General features: G+C 32.3%; 1 protein-coding gene and 1 long non-coding RNA gene across 2 annotated transcripts; one reads left to right on the forward strand and one right to left on the reverse strand.

The window, feature by feature from the left end:
- Positions 1 to 848: 848 nt before the first annotated feature.
- On the forward strand, positions 849 to 2,009 carry LOC121120224 (uncharacterized). Its single transcript, XR_005864962.2, has 3 exons — positions 849 to 1,193; positions 1,266 to 1,364; positions 1,415 to 2,009. It is a non-coding gene; the product is annotated as an uncharacterized lncRNA (long non-coding RNA).
- A 6,961-nt stretch (positions 2,010 to 8,970) lies between these two features.
- LOC139905634 (general transcription factor II-I repeat domain-containing protein 2-like) lies at positions 8,971 to 9,612 on the reverse strand. Its single transcript, XM_071889106.1, has one exon. It carries the CDS (start codon positions 9,610 to 9,612, stop codon positions 8,971 to 8,973), a length of 642 nt encoding a protein of 213 aa, XP_071745207.1.
- Between the last annotated feature and the right edge of the window lie 12,157 nt (positions 9,613 to 21,769).

A 21,769-nucleotide genomic window follows, 5' to 3' on the forward strand; every position in this document is an offset into this window, starting at 1 on the left:
AGTTAAAATCTGATGCTGTACCAATAGTACTTCCGGATTTTCCAAAAAAAACATGGGAAAACAAACTTTGCCTGAAAGGACAACAACTTTATCTACTTCTACTAAAAGATTATTCTTTAGAAAAGGCATATTTATATTTCAAAGTAGTTAAAAGTGCATTGTTATTTTTTTCAGATTTGAGCAAGATAGACTTCGTCTCAATTCTCAAATTGAACGTTTATTTCAAGAAGATGAATTAAAAAATTTCACGGATATAAAAAAAACCTGGATAAATCGTGTTTAGCCAAAGGCATTAATGTAATATATAATGAAGATTTCGTCATGTTTTATGCCTTATCATAACAGGATCGTGTTCCTTACATTTTGTTTGCTTTAAAAGTGAATAATGACCTCTCTTTCTCAATTTTTTCAAGAGGACTTCCTATACCTATTGTCGAAGTGAATCGTATATGTTCATCAAAGAGTCTGATATCAATAACATTTTAGCATATTTAAAAAATAAACAGAATGAACTTAAACTATAATTCAAGCATAAAGTATGCCATTTGAGATATTGGAAGAAGCAGTACATCATCAAGACTTTAATGAGAAAAATCATATACGAAGATACTCTCCTGAATTTTTAGGAATTTCAATACTTTGGCACAATACAAGACCAGTTTTATATAATCAAATTAAAGAATATGGAATTATTTACTTGCCATCTGAATCGCACATAAAAAGAATAACAAGTATGTTCTCCGTTGAAGGAGTTCCAGTTTCAACATTTGATAATTTAAAATCTAGAGTTAAATTATTGGAAGAAAAATACAATTATGTTTCTATAATAATTGGCAATGTTTATTCCTCACAAAGAGTTGAATTTAGTGGTAGCATTTTTTTTTGGATGTGATAGGAATGGAAACTATTCTAAAACCATACTTTGTTTTATGGTGAAGAGTGTACTTGGGAAATACAGTGACATGGTAGCTATGGTAACAATCACAAATATTAAATCTTCCATAATAAAACAATATTATATGGAAGTTCTTGAAGAAGTTACCAAAGTTTACCTACAATCCGTTGCAAGATTACGGATACGCATACCTCAAACAGAAAGTTCTATCTGGATGAACTAGGAAATTGAATTTTTCCTAGATATATACTGAACCCTTTTTCTACTTCCGAAAGAAAAATATTTGTTATTCGATTCGGTAAATATCTTCAAAAAAATTTATAACAATTTTACTAGCAGACGAAAATTATCATGTCCATCTTTTGAAAAGGAGGATGTTATTCTTGAAGCCGAATTTGGGAGTGTGAGCCAAATCTTCTACATGGAGCTAGGCCAGGGATTTAAATTAGCTCACAAGCTTAATCATAAAGTAAGTGCTCCTCAACCAATTGAAAAGTCTAATGTTGATCTTTCTCTAAGGTTTTTTCACGAGTCTTTCTCAATGGATGAATTGGGAAAATATTAAGAATTAGACTCCTTTGTTAATGAAATTAATAGAGGTGGTCTAAAAAAGCTCAGTGATGTAATCTGTCTTCTTGGAGGACATCTCTATGAAGTGTTACAACATATTTTTTTCATATAATGAATGGCGAAATGTTATTTTATCTATGGCTACTCCAAGAAATGTTTTGTAAAAGGCGCATGAAGATTTTTTACTTCTGATCAAACTACATCATGGTTTGAAAAATCTTCATGCAGTAATAATCATCTTCTTAGCACTACTTTCTTTAATATAATTGCATCAAAAATGTTTAATATGTTTGCAAAAAATTTTGTGTCTGAAGCAAACAGCCATCTTCAAGTAATATAAAAAAGGAGAAGTACTTGGAAAAATGATTCCAATACTAAAAAAATTCCAAAGCTGAAATCAGATTGAATTGTGAATTAGCTCCTTTTTTCTTCAATGTCGTTTGTATTTTGCACATATTGTATTTGTTTCATTGTAAAATTAAGTTGAATCAAAATTATTTGTTAATTTTTTATTTAAAAAAATAAATATTTAGTAGTTTAAAAAGGGTAAGTTATGGGTTTTGAGATGTTAAAGTTTCAATTTACTGTATTTAATTTATTAATGTGATTTATCATATGAATAATTCCATTTGCACTCTAGTAAAAAACCGCACGCCAAAAGAAGATATCGTTCAATTTTCATTTCAGTGTTCCCTGTGGTATACAGTTGATAATATTGTAGAGAAAAACGCGTGCAAGGAGAAGGGGGAAAAAAAGACATATGGTATCATTGTTTAAAATACTGATGTGATTATCATCTGCCTGCTTTATTATGATTTTTGAGGGTATAACGAAAGTATTTATTAGCAAAATGTTTAATAAAGATATACTACTTCCGGATATTACCGGTAAAATACGGATATGATCTAGTATACCTTAGGTTTTTCTCCATCAAATAGCAAAATTTTATGAAAATCTTTCAACTGACATAGACATTATTGTACTTGTAAAATGTGTTTCGTAATCACAAATTTAGTAGGCTACAAGGTATATAAAATAGATTTTTATATAAAGTTACAGATACATTTTTATGTCAGCTGCAACTTCGTGTAAAAAAAGTAATAGTTTAAACAGTTCACATTCAAAATTACCTTTTTAAAATTCGTCTTTTAAAAAAGGTTAATTTTCGTCGACTTTCAGACATATCCGGTAAATTACAGATATGATCTGGATAACTCTAGGGGTTTGTCTATAAACTATCAAAGTTTTATTTAAAAAAATCTGCTGATATCGACATTAGACCACTAGCAAAAATTTGATGTTTAGTAACATTCATTTTGTTGGCTACGAGACATAGGGAATACATTTGTCTATTGCCATAAATAAATTGTTTTATCATTTACAACTCTCACTGAGAAAAGTTTCATTTTAAATAGTTCTAGTACATTCAAAATTCATTATTTAAATTTGTGTTTTAAAAAAGATTAATTTTTGTCAATTTCCGTACATTTTCGGTGAACTACGGGCAGAATGAAGCAAACTTTAGACTTTTATCAATCAAGTGACATAATTTCATAAAATTATATTCACTAATATAGCCATTATTGGACTGGTAAAATTTTGTTTAAAGTACTCCCTTAAGGACTCTTGCCAAAGAGTGGACACTCAAGCCAAGGAAGGTAGGATTTAGAAGTTCTCAATTCTGATTGGCTTAAGATTAGAAGCTGCAACATGTTCCTCCAGCTAGGCACTCAGCCGTTGGTGGTAGTGGGGGGAGTGAAGGAGTGAGTCTCCCCCTAGTGAAAAGAGAAGAATAAGGGGGCTATGTTGGGAACATATTCTTCCCTGTGTTTAGATTGAATTGTTCATTTTTCCCTTGACCGCTCTTTTCCAAGAGTTGTTTAGTGTACTCTTCAGAGCCCTGTAATAATTGTTATATAATTTATTATTATAATTCTTAAACTGAAACTGAACTAAAAACATTCAATCGAAAGTCATATTATAAGGAAGTGTGTTCGTATGTTATATTTTTTAAATTATAATCGAAATTGTTATTACCAAATGTATTTATGTTAAATAAAATAATATTTTTTTATTAACATTTAATTTGGATTATAACCTTTTAATTTAATATAAAGTTTAGTGTAAACTACAAAGATTCTTCTTTTCCTTCCGTCTTCTTATTCTTATTCAATATGTGTATATGTAAAGTACTGTTTTAGCTCCTATCTTAATAGTATACATAGCTGTAACTCTCATGTATTTATCAGAGTAGTGTCGAGTAACAATGATGTCTATAATATACTTGTTTATACATAACTCCTTTTAGTCTCATTCCTCAACGCATTCTTCTTGTTTCTCTTGGTCGTCCTGGATTCCCAGTAATGATAGTTTGTACCTTTCAACTCTCGGTCAAGACACAACAAAAAGTTGCGCTGGGATATAAATAATCAAATAAAGGTAAACAGATGTGCCTGAGTATAGGATATGTCAATGTGGCATCTAACTATATAAACATTAAAATTCAATAAAACAAATGACATCATTTTTTAAGGAGGTATGAGAAGAAAATTCAATTTTCGGATTAGAAAAAGTGTAATAACTCAGTGTTTATTCAACAAGTAGTGGCCATTTTGGTGTCAACAAAATTCTACACTCAATACAAATTGCATGAACCAATTTAAAGTGATTGATTAAGTTAATTTTGATTTTTGTAAGGAACATAAGTATTCAATTAAACATTTATGATTTATTAATTGCTATTATAATAGTTAATAGTATAATAATAAATGAATAATTTCAGATATAATGATCAATTATTGTCGGAGGTGGGAACTTGAACTCGAGAATTGACTTGAATTCTATAGCTAAGTCTTGTATAGCCAAGCTAAGTCCGTCTTCCGTACTTTAAATGAGTATCTTATAAAAAGTAAAATAGATTACATAATGTTATAGCCAAAGAACATATATAAAGGGAGCGGGGATCAAATTGTTGCCAAAATATTTTTCTACAAAATATACATTTTTTAATTTTTTATTGAAAATCAAAACTATGACGAGTATATAGGTATAGAGTAGCCATTCATTCGATATAATCACCGTTAGCATCAATAACGGCCTCTTAAACCGGCCGCAGGCTCTTCTGACCATCTCATTGTCCATGTTGACGAATACCTCCTTGATGGAGTCCATCAGGCTGGCCTTGGTGCTATGAGGATGTCTGGGGCTATGTCGAGAGACATAGAGTCGGGAGAGTTAGGAGGTCATGTTTTACGACGTCATAACAGTTCTCGGTTAACCACTGCATGGAGATTTTGGACACATGGCAGGGTGCTGAGTCCTGTTGCCACACCCAGGGCCTGTCTCCGACCTTCATGGACCTGGTAGGGTCATCTTCAACCATCTTCTTCACCTTGCCGACAAAGTCGGTGTCAAGTTCATTTTTTTGCACCTGAAATAACTCTTTTGATTTGAATAAATTTAGAAATTTATATAGATGTTTTGGAAACGCTAATCACTTATTCATAAATAATCTTTTAACCCCTATCTAGTCTCCTTCAACTGTAAAAAAACGATTTGGGTATAGCATAAGCTTTATATCATCATAAAGAAGACACAAGATACATAGCAGTAGTTTTTGTACAGCACATCCTTCCGGTAAAATCCACCGAAATCCGTCGGCTCAATAAAATAAGGCTCCCTAAATGAAATAGCTCAGTTTAGCAATTTCAAATCAGTTTTTCTTTTTTCTCCCTTTTTTTCCACTACAAAAAAAACATTCCCGATTTTTTTAATTTTACGATACAGGTTAACGACAGTTCAATTTACAGCAGCATGTCAAATGGTAGCTGCCTAAAACTCTTTGGAAAACAGCTGAAAATTATTGACAATCGCAATAAAAAACACCAACCAAATCAAGGAGGCCTAAGAAACAGTACAAGCTATTTGAGAAGGAGATGCTACCTGAGCTTGACAAGCTAGAGGAGAAGAAGAGGCCAGCAGAGCAGGAGAGGTCAGCGAAATTAGAGAGCAGTTAAGTATCCCTGTCCTCAATGGGTCTATCTTCGGCAGAGGTGGATACCTCCGTGGCAATATCCATCATCAGCCAGAACAGCACACTAAGGATCAAATATATCGAGAGGAATTTATCCAGTATGGATTTACATATTTTATAATTAACGAACAACAACATCAACAATATTTGATATGCATCGGTGTGTCTATGAATGGGGATGGTGCGATGATGGAGAAAAATAAACTACCAAGAGCAAGAGTATTACAATTAGCGCCGCACATCAGTTTCACACACAAGGAATCGCTTGAACCAGATCTTAAACATGTTTTTGACACTTTAGTAAAATTTTTAAACTAAATAATGAAAGGTTCACTTAATATTAGAAAGTTTGCCATTATCTCTGTGTAATGAATTGGGATCAGAACACGAAATACTGCTATTTAATACCGAAGTCCAATGGCTCTCGTGGGGAAATTGTTCAGATGCTTGTATAAACTGTGGGACGTGGTGCGGAACGGAACGAGCTCTGATCTAACTGTGTGCCGGTCGAGTGAGCATGGGGGTACCTTCAACGATATTTTAAGAGCCACTAAGCTATTGATTCCCCCCTCCTACTATATTGTTTAATATTACGCAAACTTGAAGGCCCTTATCAATTTATCCCCCCTTCGTATATGCTATTATTCCTCCACATCTCTTTCTCTTCGTTCGTTCCTCGATCCCTGGTAATAAATTGTTTGTGTCAATCAACCATGTTATTGTCACAACAGTGTTTGGGTAAAGAAGCGATCATGTGAGCCGATGGCTCTTGGTCATCCAAAGTTGGATGATGGTGCTTCTCTGGAGAATGTTCTATTCTCTCCCGTTGTCAAACTGAGGGCTCGTGATCATCCAGAGTATCTAAAAACATCATTATACCCTGAAACATTAATGATGGATTTTGAGAAGATAATTCTGAATGCCTCTGGTATGTTTATTCCAAATGTCTAAAAATATCTACAGACAATTCCAAACTTAGATTTATAATTGTGATATTCCGACGACGTCGATTTTAATGTAAAAATTAAATGTCTCACAACGTTAGCTTTTTTGCTGATTGCCGAGATAATTACATGAAGTGTTGAAAAAAAAAAAATTAGGGCCGTTTCAGTAGTGTTTAAATTAGATTTATTAAAACAAATAAAATAATTAATGAAATTAAACATTGACATAGGAATGGACATTAATATTAGTTATAAACATTTAAAGTGGGAGCCGGATTCTGAATTGGAATAAATGAATATATAAAGGTGAATTAAACATATTGTTTAGTAAATATCACTGAAGTTTACTACTACAGTGCCACTGCTGGTACGCGGAGGCATATTCACACCCAAATTAAAACATATTCCTGTAGACGGTGTATGTCTTTTACCATCATTGTTGATAGTGGCACACTCATTGATTAGAAATGTTAAAGTTGGGACTCCATGTCTCAAAGGTTGCCTTCCCCTGTTCTATACTGATGCTCCGTTTCCAAAAGAATAGCAATTCAATTTCTTGTTGATCCCTCATCGTTGATTTGATATTCCTGTTCAAAATGGAGTAGTCCAATTCAAAATGAAATCAGTCAAATTAAAAATGAGAATAGTTAAATGAAAATAAAAAAATTAGTATTACTCCTTTAATATATTATTATCTAATCCAATTATTGTATCATCTTTTTCATAAGTACTAAAAATTTTATCTGTATATCATAAATTTAAAGTGTTGCATCTCATTTTATGGTTGCAGCATTTTCAATATGACGTCCAAAGAAGGAAGGGGGGGGGCTACGAAATTGACAAAATCTAAGATGTTTCATGATGGAGGGATTAAAATGATATAATGTTGATCATGAATAGGTTCAAGATTCACCACAATTGCTGTAGGATCCAAAAAAGCAAGTATACATAGAATTGGAGGAATCAGCAATTGGGGTGGATACATAGTAAAATAAGGAGATGCTCGTTGAAGAAAGGAGAGGCTCTTAACTTTGTCTAAGGAACGCAATGCAAAAGCATGGTGATCCTGTGGCACTTGTAAGCGATAATGCTCCTTTTCATTCGAAAGTGAAAGATATTTTAACGGGAGGGGGGAATTCGCTTTATAATTAGATTTGACCCCTATTGTCCTACGCTCAATCCCCCAAATAAATGGTCAATTATAAAGAGTCACATGAAAAATGAACTTACCAAGAAGCTATTAAATATTTTAAACTCCAAACCCCAAAATCTAACCATTCAAGAGAATAAGAGCTGCTTGTCTAAAAAGTAACATAACAAATTACTCCAGAAACCTGTACAAGATGTATAGTCAAGTTTGTGAAAATGGAAAGTCACTTGATCCTGAATTAGATCGTCCAATATTGGAATTTCCTACTCTTTAGGCTATTCCTCAAGTCAAATAATTGTCGGGACATGTTCAATTTTATGTGAGCTTCGAGGATAACTTATCCTCAATAGCCTCTCCATTATACGATTTTATATAGTCAAGTTTGGATTTTGTGTTGTCCAACGAGGCTGACGAAAGTCAAGGAAATTATTTCTAAGACTCATGTTCGTATCCACAACGATCCATAGTTGCCATTGTTCCTCTCTACCGACGTGTCTCTGCTGGGACTTGGAACCGTCCTATTCCATCTCATTAATATCTTGGATCGTCCTTTTGCGTCTCAGAAACTCTCTGCTGCGGGAAAAACTACTCCCAGATAGATGGAGTAGCAATTTGTATTTTTTTCGGACTGAATCGTTTTGAACGTTAACTTCTGGGTAGGCCTATTAAAACTATTAAAACGTACCACAAACCATTCCAATATATTTTGAGTCCACAGAAAGAACTCCCTACTGGTATCACAGCTCTGTTATCCTCTTTTGCTTTACGTCTTTATATGTTCAACTTTAAGATTGTGCATGTGAAATACCCTATGAGTCTTCATGAGGACACTCTCTCGCGAAGTCCACTCCAAAATCCTATTCCTGACGAAGACACAACCAACAAACTTATGTGCCTTTCTATCTCTTCCTTCAAGAGTAGTGAAACAGAGTTGCGTGAGGTCATGTCATGAGATGATCGCCTTGTTGTTGAGGCTGCAAGAACGAACGACTGAAAGTTGTTGACAATATGTACAAGTACATACTTCATGCATTTTCCTTGAAAAATGGTCTTCTGTTTTGGGGAATCCGTCTGGTCGTCCCTTCCTCCCTCGTCTTTCTTCGCACACATTTCTCAGGCATGGAAAATGATTAGTGTCGCCACTCTCCATTTGTGTCTCCCACAAAGCCAGGCTACAATTTAAATGCGTTTATTTTGTCATGAAACTCTGTGACAACTTTTTTGCGTCCTTGCAACATTTTGTTAAGGCTATTCAAGTGTCCAACCAAAAATGCAAGAACCTGTAGCCATTCCTGGGATTGTAATTCCAGAACCGTTTTTCCTTTTTTCTCCACGTAATCATAGAAATGCATTAACATAGCGCCTCAGTTTAGCCATCTCACTTCACTCTGAAATGACAGGCTGTGTGTAATGTTCCTGTCATGAAGAAGGTGCCAAACATACGATGGTTTAGCCCTCTGGCTCGGATAAAATTTATAGTTCGAACAACCCCCTGCATAACGTGGTCCATTTTCAAGGACTTAAAACAAAATGCATCCTGGTGCAAAAACCAATGGAATTCCCAGAAGCGATCTCCTTCATTGTGAACTTGCACTTTCGTTTTGAACTTTGTCACAACCCCTGCCTTTTTTCCGATCATGGATGGTGCGTCATCTGTAGCAATACTACAGCGCGTGACAAGTCCACTTACACTCAGTTTAGTGTAGCTACGACAGACACAAAAATGTCTTCTGCTGTTAATGTATCCATTATGGGGACCAAACTCAACAAATTCTTCAGTAACTGTTAATTTATTATGAACACCACGGATAAATATCGCCAATTGAGCCACATCCGTGATGTCAGTGCTCTCGTCAATTGCAACAGAAAATGCAATGAAACACCTAACCCTTTGCTTCAATTGACTATTCAAATCTTCCAATAGTTCTGAAATCCTCTCTGCTATCGTGTTCTTCATCAGGCTGATATCGGCAAAGGCTTGTTGCTTCTCGGGACATACGAGTTCAGACACCTTTATCATGCATCTGTTAACAAAATCACCGTCAGTGTACGGCTTTGATGCTAATACTATTTCATGGGGAATTAGGTAGCTGGCCTTTACAGAAGCTTCACTTACTTCTCAAATCTGGGCAAAGGCTGACTGCTGTTTCCTCAGACCCGCAAAAAAATTCATTGACCTTATCTGTTCTCAATTTTCCTTTTAATGTGTCATATTTCGCGCTGTGGTGACTTTCATAGTGGCGCCAAATATTATATTCCTTGTATACCGAAACATGTTGCAAACACAACAAGCACAGTGGTTTACCTTGCTTTTCCGTGAAAAAATTTGATGTGGTCCATTTTTGTAGAAAAATTCTACACTCCTTATACCCCTCTTTATAGAAAATAAAGAGAAAAGTTTGATTTACCATCGGATTAGTCAGAAATATATTCGAAAAACTTGCCAAAAGGGGAATATAAAATAGAAAAGAAAATTTACTAAAAAAAGGAATGGGACAAAGATAAAGGATATTGTTTCAATTTTGTAAATAAGAATATAAAAATAATTAGAATTTTTTTTGAAAAGTCTTTGTGTTAAATTATATTCTTTGTAGTTCGTTAGTCGCATGTTAATAAAGAACCTGAATACACCTTTGCACTCATTCGGTACTACCCTATTGTCGAATCTTTTAGTCGATTCTGCCTGGATATTTAATTACTATTAGCATCTATTAACTTGTTTTAATTCTCTTACATATAAATTATGTAATTATATGGACTCATAAGTAATTAATTTTTTTCCGTTAGAATATTATTGTAATATATATTCACGCAACCTAACCGGCGTATTATATTGAAATTTTTTTATAAATATTAAAAACTTAATTGACCATAAATCAATCAAAATCGACCTTTTTTCCAAGCAATTTTTTTAAAATTGAAATATAAGATCTATTTTCTAAGTTAAGCTATGATATAAATCATTTGAAGAAAAAATAAAAAGATATTAGCATCTAAGTAAGGTCTTTCATTTTACTCAATTTTTTGGTGGTTATATACATTTTTTATTAAATATAATCAAGATAACGTAATAAATTATTCATTTTTCAATGATTGAAATGTTTTTATCCATTTATTATTTACTTTGATTTTCATATATATATATTACTTTTCATGTCGAAATATGGCACTGAATCTTAGTTATACCCTAAAAACTTGATTTAGAAAAAAAGGTTTTAAAGGGTACACCTTCATGAGTTTAAAGTTTTTATGCCCATATTCGTGTTCTACAGCTTAAATAACAGTAATAAATGTGGGTTTCAGCCTGCAGGCAAAAATGTTTTACATTTTGTAAGTATTTCAATATATTAAAACGAGGAGTTCGTCTCGGGTTAGTCGGAGATTTAGGTAGATCTGAAATTGGTTCCATTTGTACATAATCTCGCTTTATATGAACCGCACTTCTTCGTTTTCTGGACCCGTCTTCCATTTAGACCTCATAGGAATTTCCATGCCAATGCTTAGATATATTGTAGGCCTTGCATTTCCATCTCTTTGATTTTTTATCTTGCAAACTAAAGCATTAAACCAAGGAGCGTATCGAGCACTGTTAGCCTGAATAAATAGTCTGCTCAATATTTGTCATAATATTTTTGCAGGATGTCACTTTTCTATGACGTCACTCATTTATTTATCTTATGTACTACGTAGTATTAACAAGTTTGAATAAGTAATAATACGTTTATAATTTATTATAATCTTATAGTTATTATATTTTCGTATGATTATAAAGCAAATTTGGAACAAATTACTCCATGGGTCATTGTAGTGTCCGAGGATGCAAAAATAGAAATGAGTCAAATTTCCAAAAGCTTTAAGAAAATGTTTGCTTTTTTAAATTTCCCATTCCCAAAAATCAAAAAAAAAAAAAAAAAAAAGTTGCCAGAAGAAAAAAATGGATATCAAAGCTTCCTTATCGGAAATCTGCTGACCATTCTGTATGTGTGAAAATAATCATTTTGAATCATAATTCCTTCTCCATAATTGTTCAAGCAAAAAGTGTATGAACAATGAAATGATGAAGTAAATAAAAGTAGAAACAGTAGATTAACAGGAAATTATTCTTCTAAATAATTATAAATAATAGAGTAATTATAAATTACCTCTTCACATTTATCACAGATGGAATGTATTTTTACAACTACACTACTAATTATGCTAATATTATATATAGCAAAATGAGTAATAATTTTCAGTTATGAAATGAAAAAAGCACGGACACAATACTGTCTAATATAATATTAGGATTATTAATCAATTAATCATCATTCAACCCTTTGATCTTCTCTCTCTTTCTTAATTCTCTATTAAGATTTACGTTATATATGTTGGTCATCCTTTGCCAAATAATTACTCCTAACTTTGACGGATAAAATGTTCAATCTAAACTTAACTTTTGGTAATTTATTTCTAATTGTCTTGTGGAAAAATGTTAAAGGTAATGTCTGTAGCAATTTCAGGCTGAAAAAATACAAGTATTTTTAATCAAAAACCTTTTTATTTCAGTTTAAAAATGTAGTCATGGTGAAAGATATATTAATTGTAGCATGTGACTGAACAATGATTTTCTGATGCCATTGAAATAAAAATGGAGTTATATTATACAAAGTCAATGATATTTTGCCATTTGATTTTAACCATACAAAATACACCTCCCACTACACGAGGTTAAGTGATTGATCCTTGGTTCACTCCAGATATTAGTACGTAGAACTCATTTACTTAAGATTCCAACTAAAAGTTGTATTATTATTTTAAACGAACGCACCAGGATACCATTAATTTACGTTTCTAATCAAGACCTTTCCTTTATATAAAGCACACAACCTCAATGACAATTATAGATAAGCAATTCATATCTTTTTGAACCAGTACCTAAGTAAAGCAATGAGAATACTAATACCTAATTTTCATAATTACCCCTTACTTAGAAATGACAAACTTTTTCATCAACAAAAGTGATTAAATTAAAGTAATAGATAGTATTAATTAAATCTAATCAGTACATATTATGAATCTCTTCAGATACTTAATTGTTATTTATGCTTGATTTTACTTCATTTTTCTAATATTAGTAGACTTTGTATCCTTCATATTTGTATAATCATTAATCTACATAAAAGAGGTTACGTACTTCATATATTGCTTCGTCCCATATCAATATCCATAAGTCTCGCTCCCGCCTTCTCCTCGTGTTTTAAAACGTTTGATCCCTATAAAATAATCAGTTGTTTAATATTACATTTTAGTTATGAATAATGCTATATATTTTATTACTAAGGGTGATAATTTTGGTAAGAATAGAAAAGCGTGCGAGGAGAAGAGAAGAAATACTTATGCCATCATTGATTAAATAATATACATCTTCTTCTATCAATCAGGAACGTTATAATTCCCGCCTTTATTATTCAATATTAATATAATATTAGATGGTGATAGTCGCTAGAGAACTTAATAAAATGCCTAAAATAAAGTCGCATTCTGTCTGGATTCCTGAAAATGGAGGCCCAGGAATTTGGAAAATACTTACCGGATGAGAAACAGATGGTTTGTCGGATTTGTCGATATAAATGTTCCTTTAGTCCCCTGTCTAGAATTCCACGCCACTCATTATCCTCATCTCATAACAAGAGTATGGATATTCATCTAAAAAATCAAGTTAATGATGAATACATCAAGTCAGACTTTAACTCTGATCTCACAAAGATGCTTATTGCATGTAATATAACCTTATCCATTGCTAATCATCTATGTTCAAAAAATTTATGGAGAAATACACGGGTAAACCTATCCCTTCCCGAGGAACCATCATTAAATTAATGGAGGATGTTGGTACTGATGTCATTCATAGAAATACATATAAAAATGCTTTGAGTCATCCACGCCAAGTGAAGATCAAGTTATCAGTAAAAAGTATAAAATATTTACTAATTTCGAAATGGAGCTCTGAATTTTGTAATATCTAACATTAAGTATTCAATTTTTTTAAAATCTAACCCTAAAATATGATTCTATTTTAGATAAACATATCAAGAATTATGATAAACTACTCATTAAATGGCAAAAACAACTGCTTAAATGGTCACAACAACGGGGGTAGTAGCTTTGGATGGTTCGCAACTAGTTTGTCTGAGACTAGTTTCTTCACTTAAAGACTTGAGTATGATAATTAGGTTTTCCAATATTACATAGTCAATAAATATTACTTTTTATCACTAAAGGCTTAGCTATGGTTGATGGGCTCCAAGAAATGGTGTTCAGAAAACTCATAAAAGGCAAAAACAACCGGTTTAAATGGTCACAACAACGAGGGTAGTTACATTGGGTGTTGCATTATAATTAACAATTGTGTATGTCCATCATGATAATAGTATGTTGTTATATAAGCATACCTAAATAACGGGGGAAAATCTTTTTTGATGCTCTTAATAGGGAGTAAATCGCCGGACATTACTACATAATTAGCTTTTGCTCTAAATCTTTACGATGAATTTATTTATAAAATTTTTCTATTAGTATATTTATTGTCTAATTTTATGATTTTGACATTTACTTTATTATTAATAATTAGTTAGATCTCATCGGTAGAGATATATCTATCCTGTGCACAATTGTATATAGCAACTTCCACATGAAGAAGAGGGGTGATTATCTTTTTGATTAAACTCCACGTCTCGCTTGTGTATTGCAACCTAAAGTTATGACATATTTAACTGAATTCCGATGTTAAAACAAGAAAAAATTATCTGGATCAATCTATTATTTCAATATTCTGTATTTATTATTATTAATAGTTATATGATTTTAATTGTTTAATTTTGTATATTTAACTTAAATGTTTAATGGTTTATTTTTTAGTATGTAGATTATATTTAATTAAAGCCTTCTTTTTTAAACTTTGAGCTTCAAATATATTTCAAATACTCTACTTTGTCGTTTCATTAGCTATTATTCTGAGAATAAGGTTCATAATGAATTACAATTTCATGGAGTGTGACGTTTTCAAATCTACTGTAACGGATAAAAAATGTCGAAGTCAATTATACGTAGTATATCTTCATTAAACATTTTGCTAATAAATACATTCGTTATACCCTCAAAAATCATAATAAAGCAGGCAGATCTAAAGAGAGTCGTTCAAAAGAACGAATCGTTCACGAATGACACATCACTGAATGAAAGACCAAATGAAGGATCGAATTTTTGTAAGTAATCCATGTTTTCTAAACCAAAATTCTATGTAGACTTCAAATTTAGGTCAAAAATACATAATATGCAATAGTTTTTTTGTTTTTTTTTATATACTCATTTTTGTAATGGTATGTCTAATCTGACGGAAATAAAAATATATCTTCATTATTTTCAAATTTTACAAATGAATGAGTCTAATAACTGAGGTTTTGAGAACCTATAGATGTTTTGTGAACAAATGGACCTTGATTTAGTGAATTTCAATTATCTGCTGGTCATATGATTACCAAAACACGGATATTTTGCTAAAAAATCGAGTTTCTGTTGCTTCTTATTTTTTTTCTCCTAAAGTATTAAGTAATCTGACTCAAATTGGTTATCATTTTCATAAGTAACTATATCCTGGGCACAATCGCTTAAGTTTTCACGAATATTCCGTATATTGGTTAAAAAAAAAAAAAAATCTGAAATATTGGAGCTGGCTGGGGAAAAATAAACACATCAGCCTAAAATATACTTTTTCAAATACAAACGATCCAATTTTCAAGTATCTTGCTCCCAACATTTTTATGTACCATCTGTTTCAATGACCGACGCCATTTTTTTTTTCACACGCCAATAAAGTTAGGGAGTAGGTGTAATAGTTTTATTTTTTTATTGTTCTTGTACAAGAAATGTTATAAATTAGATATCAATTTAAAGCTTATTAAATTTCCAATAAAAAGATGTGGAAATCAAGTCCTTTTCTATCAGTAGATATGGCTACTTAAAGTCAGAAATTTATCTAAAAGTTTGAATTTCCGATTCCAATTTGATCCTCAGCTTCAAATTAATGTTCTAGAGATCCTCACTTGACTTTAGTCCTTGAATTGCAACCAGGACAGCACCAATGCATTTTGTAAGATCTAAAAAGTAAAAATTGATAATATTATATGTCATGAATAATAATAATTTAGAGTGAGTTATAAAAACATTATAAGACTCCACAACCATGTAATAACTAGTCAAGTGTGACTCAATCATCAAAATTTTACAATTGCAAACATTCGATGATACTTCGTAACTGTAGTACTAGAATTAAATAAAAGGACAGGGTGGATTTATCGTAATGACTGAAGGGGCTGAAACCATAGAGCCCCGCAACGTACACTATGGACACCCCACACGCTCTTGATCCGGCCCTGGAGCTTGAAGTTCACCAACTGTCGGATGCAGAAATAACTTTACTTAATAATTCAAATCTTACCCCTCTCCTTCAATTATAAACGAATAATCTCTAGTAGGAACCTCAGAATACTTTTAATGACTAAATATAAAGGAAAAACAACGTGTATCTACTAAGAAAGAAAATAAAAAACAGTACGTTCTCCATTTCTATAGTTATGGACGTCTCGAGCACTTGGACCACATACTAGAAAACATATGCTCCAAGGCCTGGCTTCGAAGAAGTTCAAGAATATTTTATTTAATTAATAAAAATATATTAATACGGTTTTTCAATACAGATTTAAAGAGTTTTACACGTTAAAATCTATAAATATTTATTCATAAGAGGACAATTAATAAGAATTCAAGACTAAATAAGCTGCAATATATCACCAATATAATTTACAATAATTATTTCAAAATGGATGCACACACCAGTAAAATTAATGTTCATAACTTAAACATTATCAGATTAAATTTTGGCAACCTTTCTAGATTTGAGCTTGTTTTCAGATTATCTTTTTCTGTCTTTCTGTCGGATGTTGTCAATGAGTTGAGAATCCAAATTTTTACCCATCACGTTGAAGAGGATTTGGGAAATCTTAACAAGAGTGCTTGCCCATTTGTGACTTTGATCACACACAGTGTCAACTATTCTAGACAGTTATCTGACAAAGAAAAAGACATGATTCTAGAATTTGATTGAAATTTGGCACCACTCATCTTCGACTACTTTAGAACAGAGATACATCAAGGCGAATGTGAAGAGATATATTTTCAAAGCTGAAACACTTCCTCCTAAAATATCAAATTCAAAAAGAAAAAAGATGAAGAGTGGATTAAAAGGATGTCAAATTCATTCAACAATGTGTTTGATTGTTACAAATGCCGGTGTTTTAAGGATATAGTAAAGTTTGAAGACATTTGTTTTGTTAATTGTATCGGTAAAGAAGATCAAACGATTTCAAATTCAATGTCCTTACATGGATATAGTTATGTAGAGTTTTATATTGATCAGAAGACAACTAAAAAGTTAAAGATAAGTTGGGAAGAAGACAGCGATTTCAATGGAAATTAATGCGATTCAGAAAAAACAAAATGAAAACAAAGAAAGTTGCTACATGAGTCCGACCGTCAAAAAGATTAAGATCTCTGCAGTCCTATGATGATACCAAATTGAATTGGACTCCAAATATTTATTAGAATGCAATTCAATTTATCAGCATTGTAGACGAGGAAATTATAATGAAACGCATGAAGAACTTTGTAATAAAAGAAATAGGTATGACTTTAATGAGTGATTGTAACAAGCTGGAGATTCGATTTGAGCTATGGAACAACAGCAGCCATGATTAACTCTACAATAAATGACTTATGTAAAATAATTTGATTTAATAACCCTGAAAATTACCATGTTAGGATAGGAAAAGTTGATAATTTCAGAAGAAAATATGGGGATAAATTAATAAATGAACATGAAGACTCTTTAGAAAATGTTGAATGTTTTGGCTTTGATGAAAAGAAGAGTTAGTGCAGAGTTATTCATTCTGATAAAAACACTGGACAAATACACAATAGTAAAGTATCCCGGAGCCACTTATGTCGACCATTTTCTGCCTACAAATAGAAAGGCAAACAAAATCATGAGTATAGCTGAAAAAGTTAAATCTAAAAATCGTTAAACACAATATTAGCTGATGGTTGTGGAGTGAACACTCGTCCTGAGAAAGGGGATATTAGATTTGTCGAATTAGAATTACAACAAGCCCTACGAATCATTATTTGCTTATTACACGAAAATGAGTTGCCCTTCAGGCACTTATTCGAAGAAATTGATGGTAAAACTGAAGGACCAGGAAATTATACAGGATTCATTGGCAAAACAATTTCTTCAAAAGATGGACTCAATCTAAAACCACCTGAAGAAGGTGAAATGTTTGAAGCAGCTGATGGAAAAGTACATATGATTGATTATGAGATAAAAACAATGACATAGATTACTTATATCCTACGTGTGATTTGGTCCAGGATGGACCAATTAAAGGAGATTTATCCATTTTGACTCGCAATCTTTGAAAACTGAGCTTAGCTTTTTAAAACACTACTACAGCAAATATTCTTAGGCTTTATTGTCAATCTAAACTACCAAAGGAATATAGTTAAAGACCTACTCGTAATTACCCTTGTTGGTACTTCAATTTGAAACTTCTTCCAAAAATATAAAAAATTATTAGAAAATTTAAAGTACCAAAGGTTAATATTAACTGGATGGTATCAAATTATTTTGACATGTTGGATTGGGAAAAACTTTTAAACGCAGAGAAATTTCGTCACCTCCTCTTCTAAGAAAATATTCAAATGAAGAACTAATACTTACAGCTCAAGGAAAGCGAGATTTAGAATTAAATCAAATCCTTAATCATTCTCAAAGTGTGGGAAGACTTGTTGCCCTGACTTCAAGGGTTCAAAACATGAAATTGAACCGAAGAAAAGGCATTCTAGTATTCTGAATAAGGTGAAATCGTTCAATAAACTTCCATGTAAATTCAGAAATTGTAATTTTGATGACAAATGTACAAGGAAATAGTCGATTATCAATAAATTATTTTGTATACATATGATTTTGATTAAATATTACATTAATAATCTTTGGAAGGCTGTTGTGGTAAGATTATTTATTCGGGGCATATCAAAAAATATATATCCTTGCAACCTCATACTAAAATTAGAGCAAATCTCTAAAATGACCGTAGTGAGTTTTGAAAAGACTTAGAGGGAAACTATAACTATTTTCGTAACCCTTAGGTATACCAAATTCACCCTTTAAATGCGCACCTTCATATTATTTCATTTTAAAAATAGTGGGGGCTCTAAAGTACATATGTCAATCCTTGAATTATTTGTATATATTCATTTTAAAGTAACTTAGCCTTTTACCCAAAGCTAAAACATGTTTTTGAGCTTTGTGCCCATGAGAGCCCTAACTTCATTCCTGTTGCCGATTAAGTTGCCGACCATTGCCCTGTCATTGATCTATGGAATGGGTAATATTATCCGATTTTGTATAAGATCTTAGGAGAACCGGGAAATTCGGGAACCAATTTTTGAGAAGATCAAACTTGGCCTCTCTTTCTTGATAGATTTTGTCGACTTTCTCATTGAGTAGCAAAACAGTAAAGCACCTGGACTCAGAAACCTTCCTAGTATCAAAGCAGACGTGTCTTGCTGCAGCAAATCTGGCAGAGTATCTTCTCCTATGTACTCCTCGGCATGTTCCAGTCTGATCCCATTGAATGAAGATTCGGCTGGTACAGACAACTAAGTGGAGGTATCTACTATATCAGTGTGAGACAGATCCTGGAAGCATAGAAAAAGATTCGTATTCAGAGTCTTGTCAAATTCTCAGGTAAGTAAGATATTTGTTAATAGTAAGCTTCTTTATTTAGGTATTACTTATTTTTACAATATAATAATATCTCTACAATATTTTACTTTTTTAAATTTTCAGGTATGACTACTTCAGAAATTAAAGCTCTGCTGGATGAAGACCTTTGTAAAAGCTGAGCTCATTTTAACTCATTGGCAAGCAAATGACCTCCAGGAACTAGCTTCCAAGGGAGACAGTAATGTTCTCTACTTTGTTGCCGGCTATATTAGTTTTTTTTTTTGCAGAAGATAAGCTGTACATTATGCCATGAGTTAATGGCCATCAGAGACACGCCTCCGGACTCAATAACCTTCGATAACCCAACCAATCAGCATGTAGACCTGAAAGAATTCATCGACATAATGAGCAGAGGGGGGTTGTAAACTCCATCCGACCTTCTCTACCTCTCCTGTCTTTATGCTCACGCCATGTTCTCTTACATCACAGCTACTGCTGAAGAGAAAGACAGTTTACTTAGCACTCCAAATCCTGGAGCTTAATTTGTTGCCACATTCATTGACAGGATGCAGGACAGTTTCAACTCTGACATTATCGCCATTGTGGGAGTAAAGTACGAGGAAGGACACTCCTGGTCAGCTTTTCTTCAAAGAATTTCATTCGCTTTGTTTAATGTCATGGGTAAAAATTTAAGTGCTAAACTGAATGATGACATCCGATTTTTAACAAAAAGAGAATGGCAGCTAAGAATTCAAAAGCTAATAGAAAAAAAACTAAGTTTCAATCAAAATCTTCTGATTTGTAGACTTGGACCAACTTTGTACTTTTTGATAGTGCCTTTTCTTTTTATGTTTTTAATGTTTATTTTGATTAAAGTACTAATAAAATACCACTTCTATTAGAAATATATAGCCTCATTTTTATTATTTTGATGATTTTCCCTAGCAAAATACTTTTAAAAACTCTTTATTTTGTAGCAAAACACTTTAAGAGAGACATTCCATATAGAATAAGCAAAGAACCATATTGGAAACGCGTGAGCGCAGTGTCTTGTCCTGCTTAGAGGAGTCCTTGTCCCTGTCTAATACTACTTGTAACATTTTCGCCTTCTGCCGTTTTTGCCTTGGATAATAAAAAAAGGGAAGGTTACTTCTTATTAGTTATATAGGCAAGGAGACTAGCTAAATTTAGTCACCTTTTATATAGGTTTGCTAGTGGAATTTTTACCCTTGTATTATCCCATCTTTGAGAAATATGAAACAAAAGAGTAAAGAAACTAGACAATCACAATTAATAATTATTCTGTCAGACCATAATACATAGGTTTAAAAGGATTTGGAAGGAATCACGAATTTTCAACTGCTACGGTCCGTTGCAGAGAATAATTGGCATTCAATTGTAGTCCTTTTCTTCTTCAAAAGGTCATCAGTATATATTGAAATCTCTACTTACATCAAGGATTGTACTAGAATTGAGTTATAGATCAGGATCAAGGATCAGGTACCTCGTCCATGAAAATTGAAAATCTACATAAATTTGTGAAAATGATATATAAATATATTATATCTACATACTTTATTAATTTATCACAATTATAGAATGCGGGGGGCTCGCCTCGACCCTTCACGTGTGCTTCCCTCCCTGTACTTCGGGAGTAAATGATCTTGTAATCTTGTCTGTTTATATCTTATGCGTATTTTGTGACTCTATGTGTAAACCAACTCGTTTCTTTGTGAGAATTAACCATCTTCCTATTACTGTGAGGATTTTGAATCCTAACAAATGAAACATAAATATAGTTTCAAGACCCTTCCAAAATAAAGTATCCTCTTTAGTGGTTGATAAATACAATCACCCGATTGATCTATAAAGTAGTCGATCTTTGAGGGTTTGAATAGGAAAATAGGATCTTCACAGTTTGAAGTTGAAAGTTGGAATATCATTTATTAATATAATTATTATTTCACAGTCAATTTCAAACTTATCAAAATTCAGAAAGTCCATTCCTAGGATGGAATATTGAACATCGGCAACAATGAAATTTCAAGGGAACAATCTTCTCAAAGAGCGAATATTTTTTGGCTTTTTTTTTTTTGATAATATAAATTATAAAAATATAATACAATCAATTTTTTTAAGGATGGATTGTTAATTAGATTTTCTGTAATATTTATAAAAAGTTCCATGCCTTAAAAACCGTATTTGTGACCTATCAGGTCATTTAAAAATGACGTTTTTAAATTGAATTTATCTATTTGTATTGTTTTATCTTCTGGTAAATCAATTTAAAAAAATCAAAACTCACAAATTATTTTACAATGCAAACTAGACTTTTTGTGCCATGAACATTTTTTGA

This window comes from Lepeophtheirus salmonis, chromosome 6 (genome assembly GCF_016086655.4).
Source record: "Lepeophtheirus salmonis chromosome 6, UVic_Lsal_1.4, whole genome shotgun sequence".
Classification (NCBI taxonomy): Eukaryota; Metazoa; Arthropoda; class Copepoda; order Siphonostomatoida; family Caligidae; genus Lepeophtheirus; species Lepeophtheirus salmonis.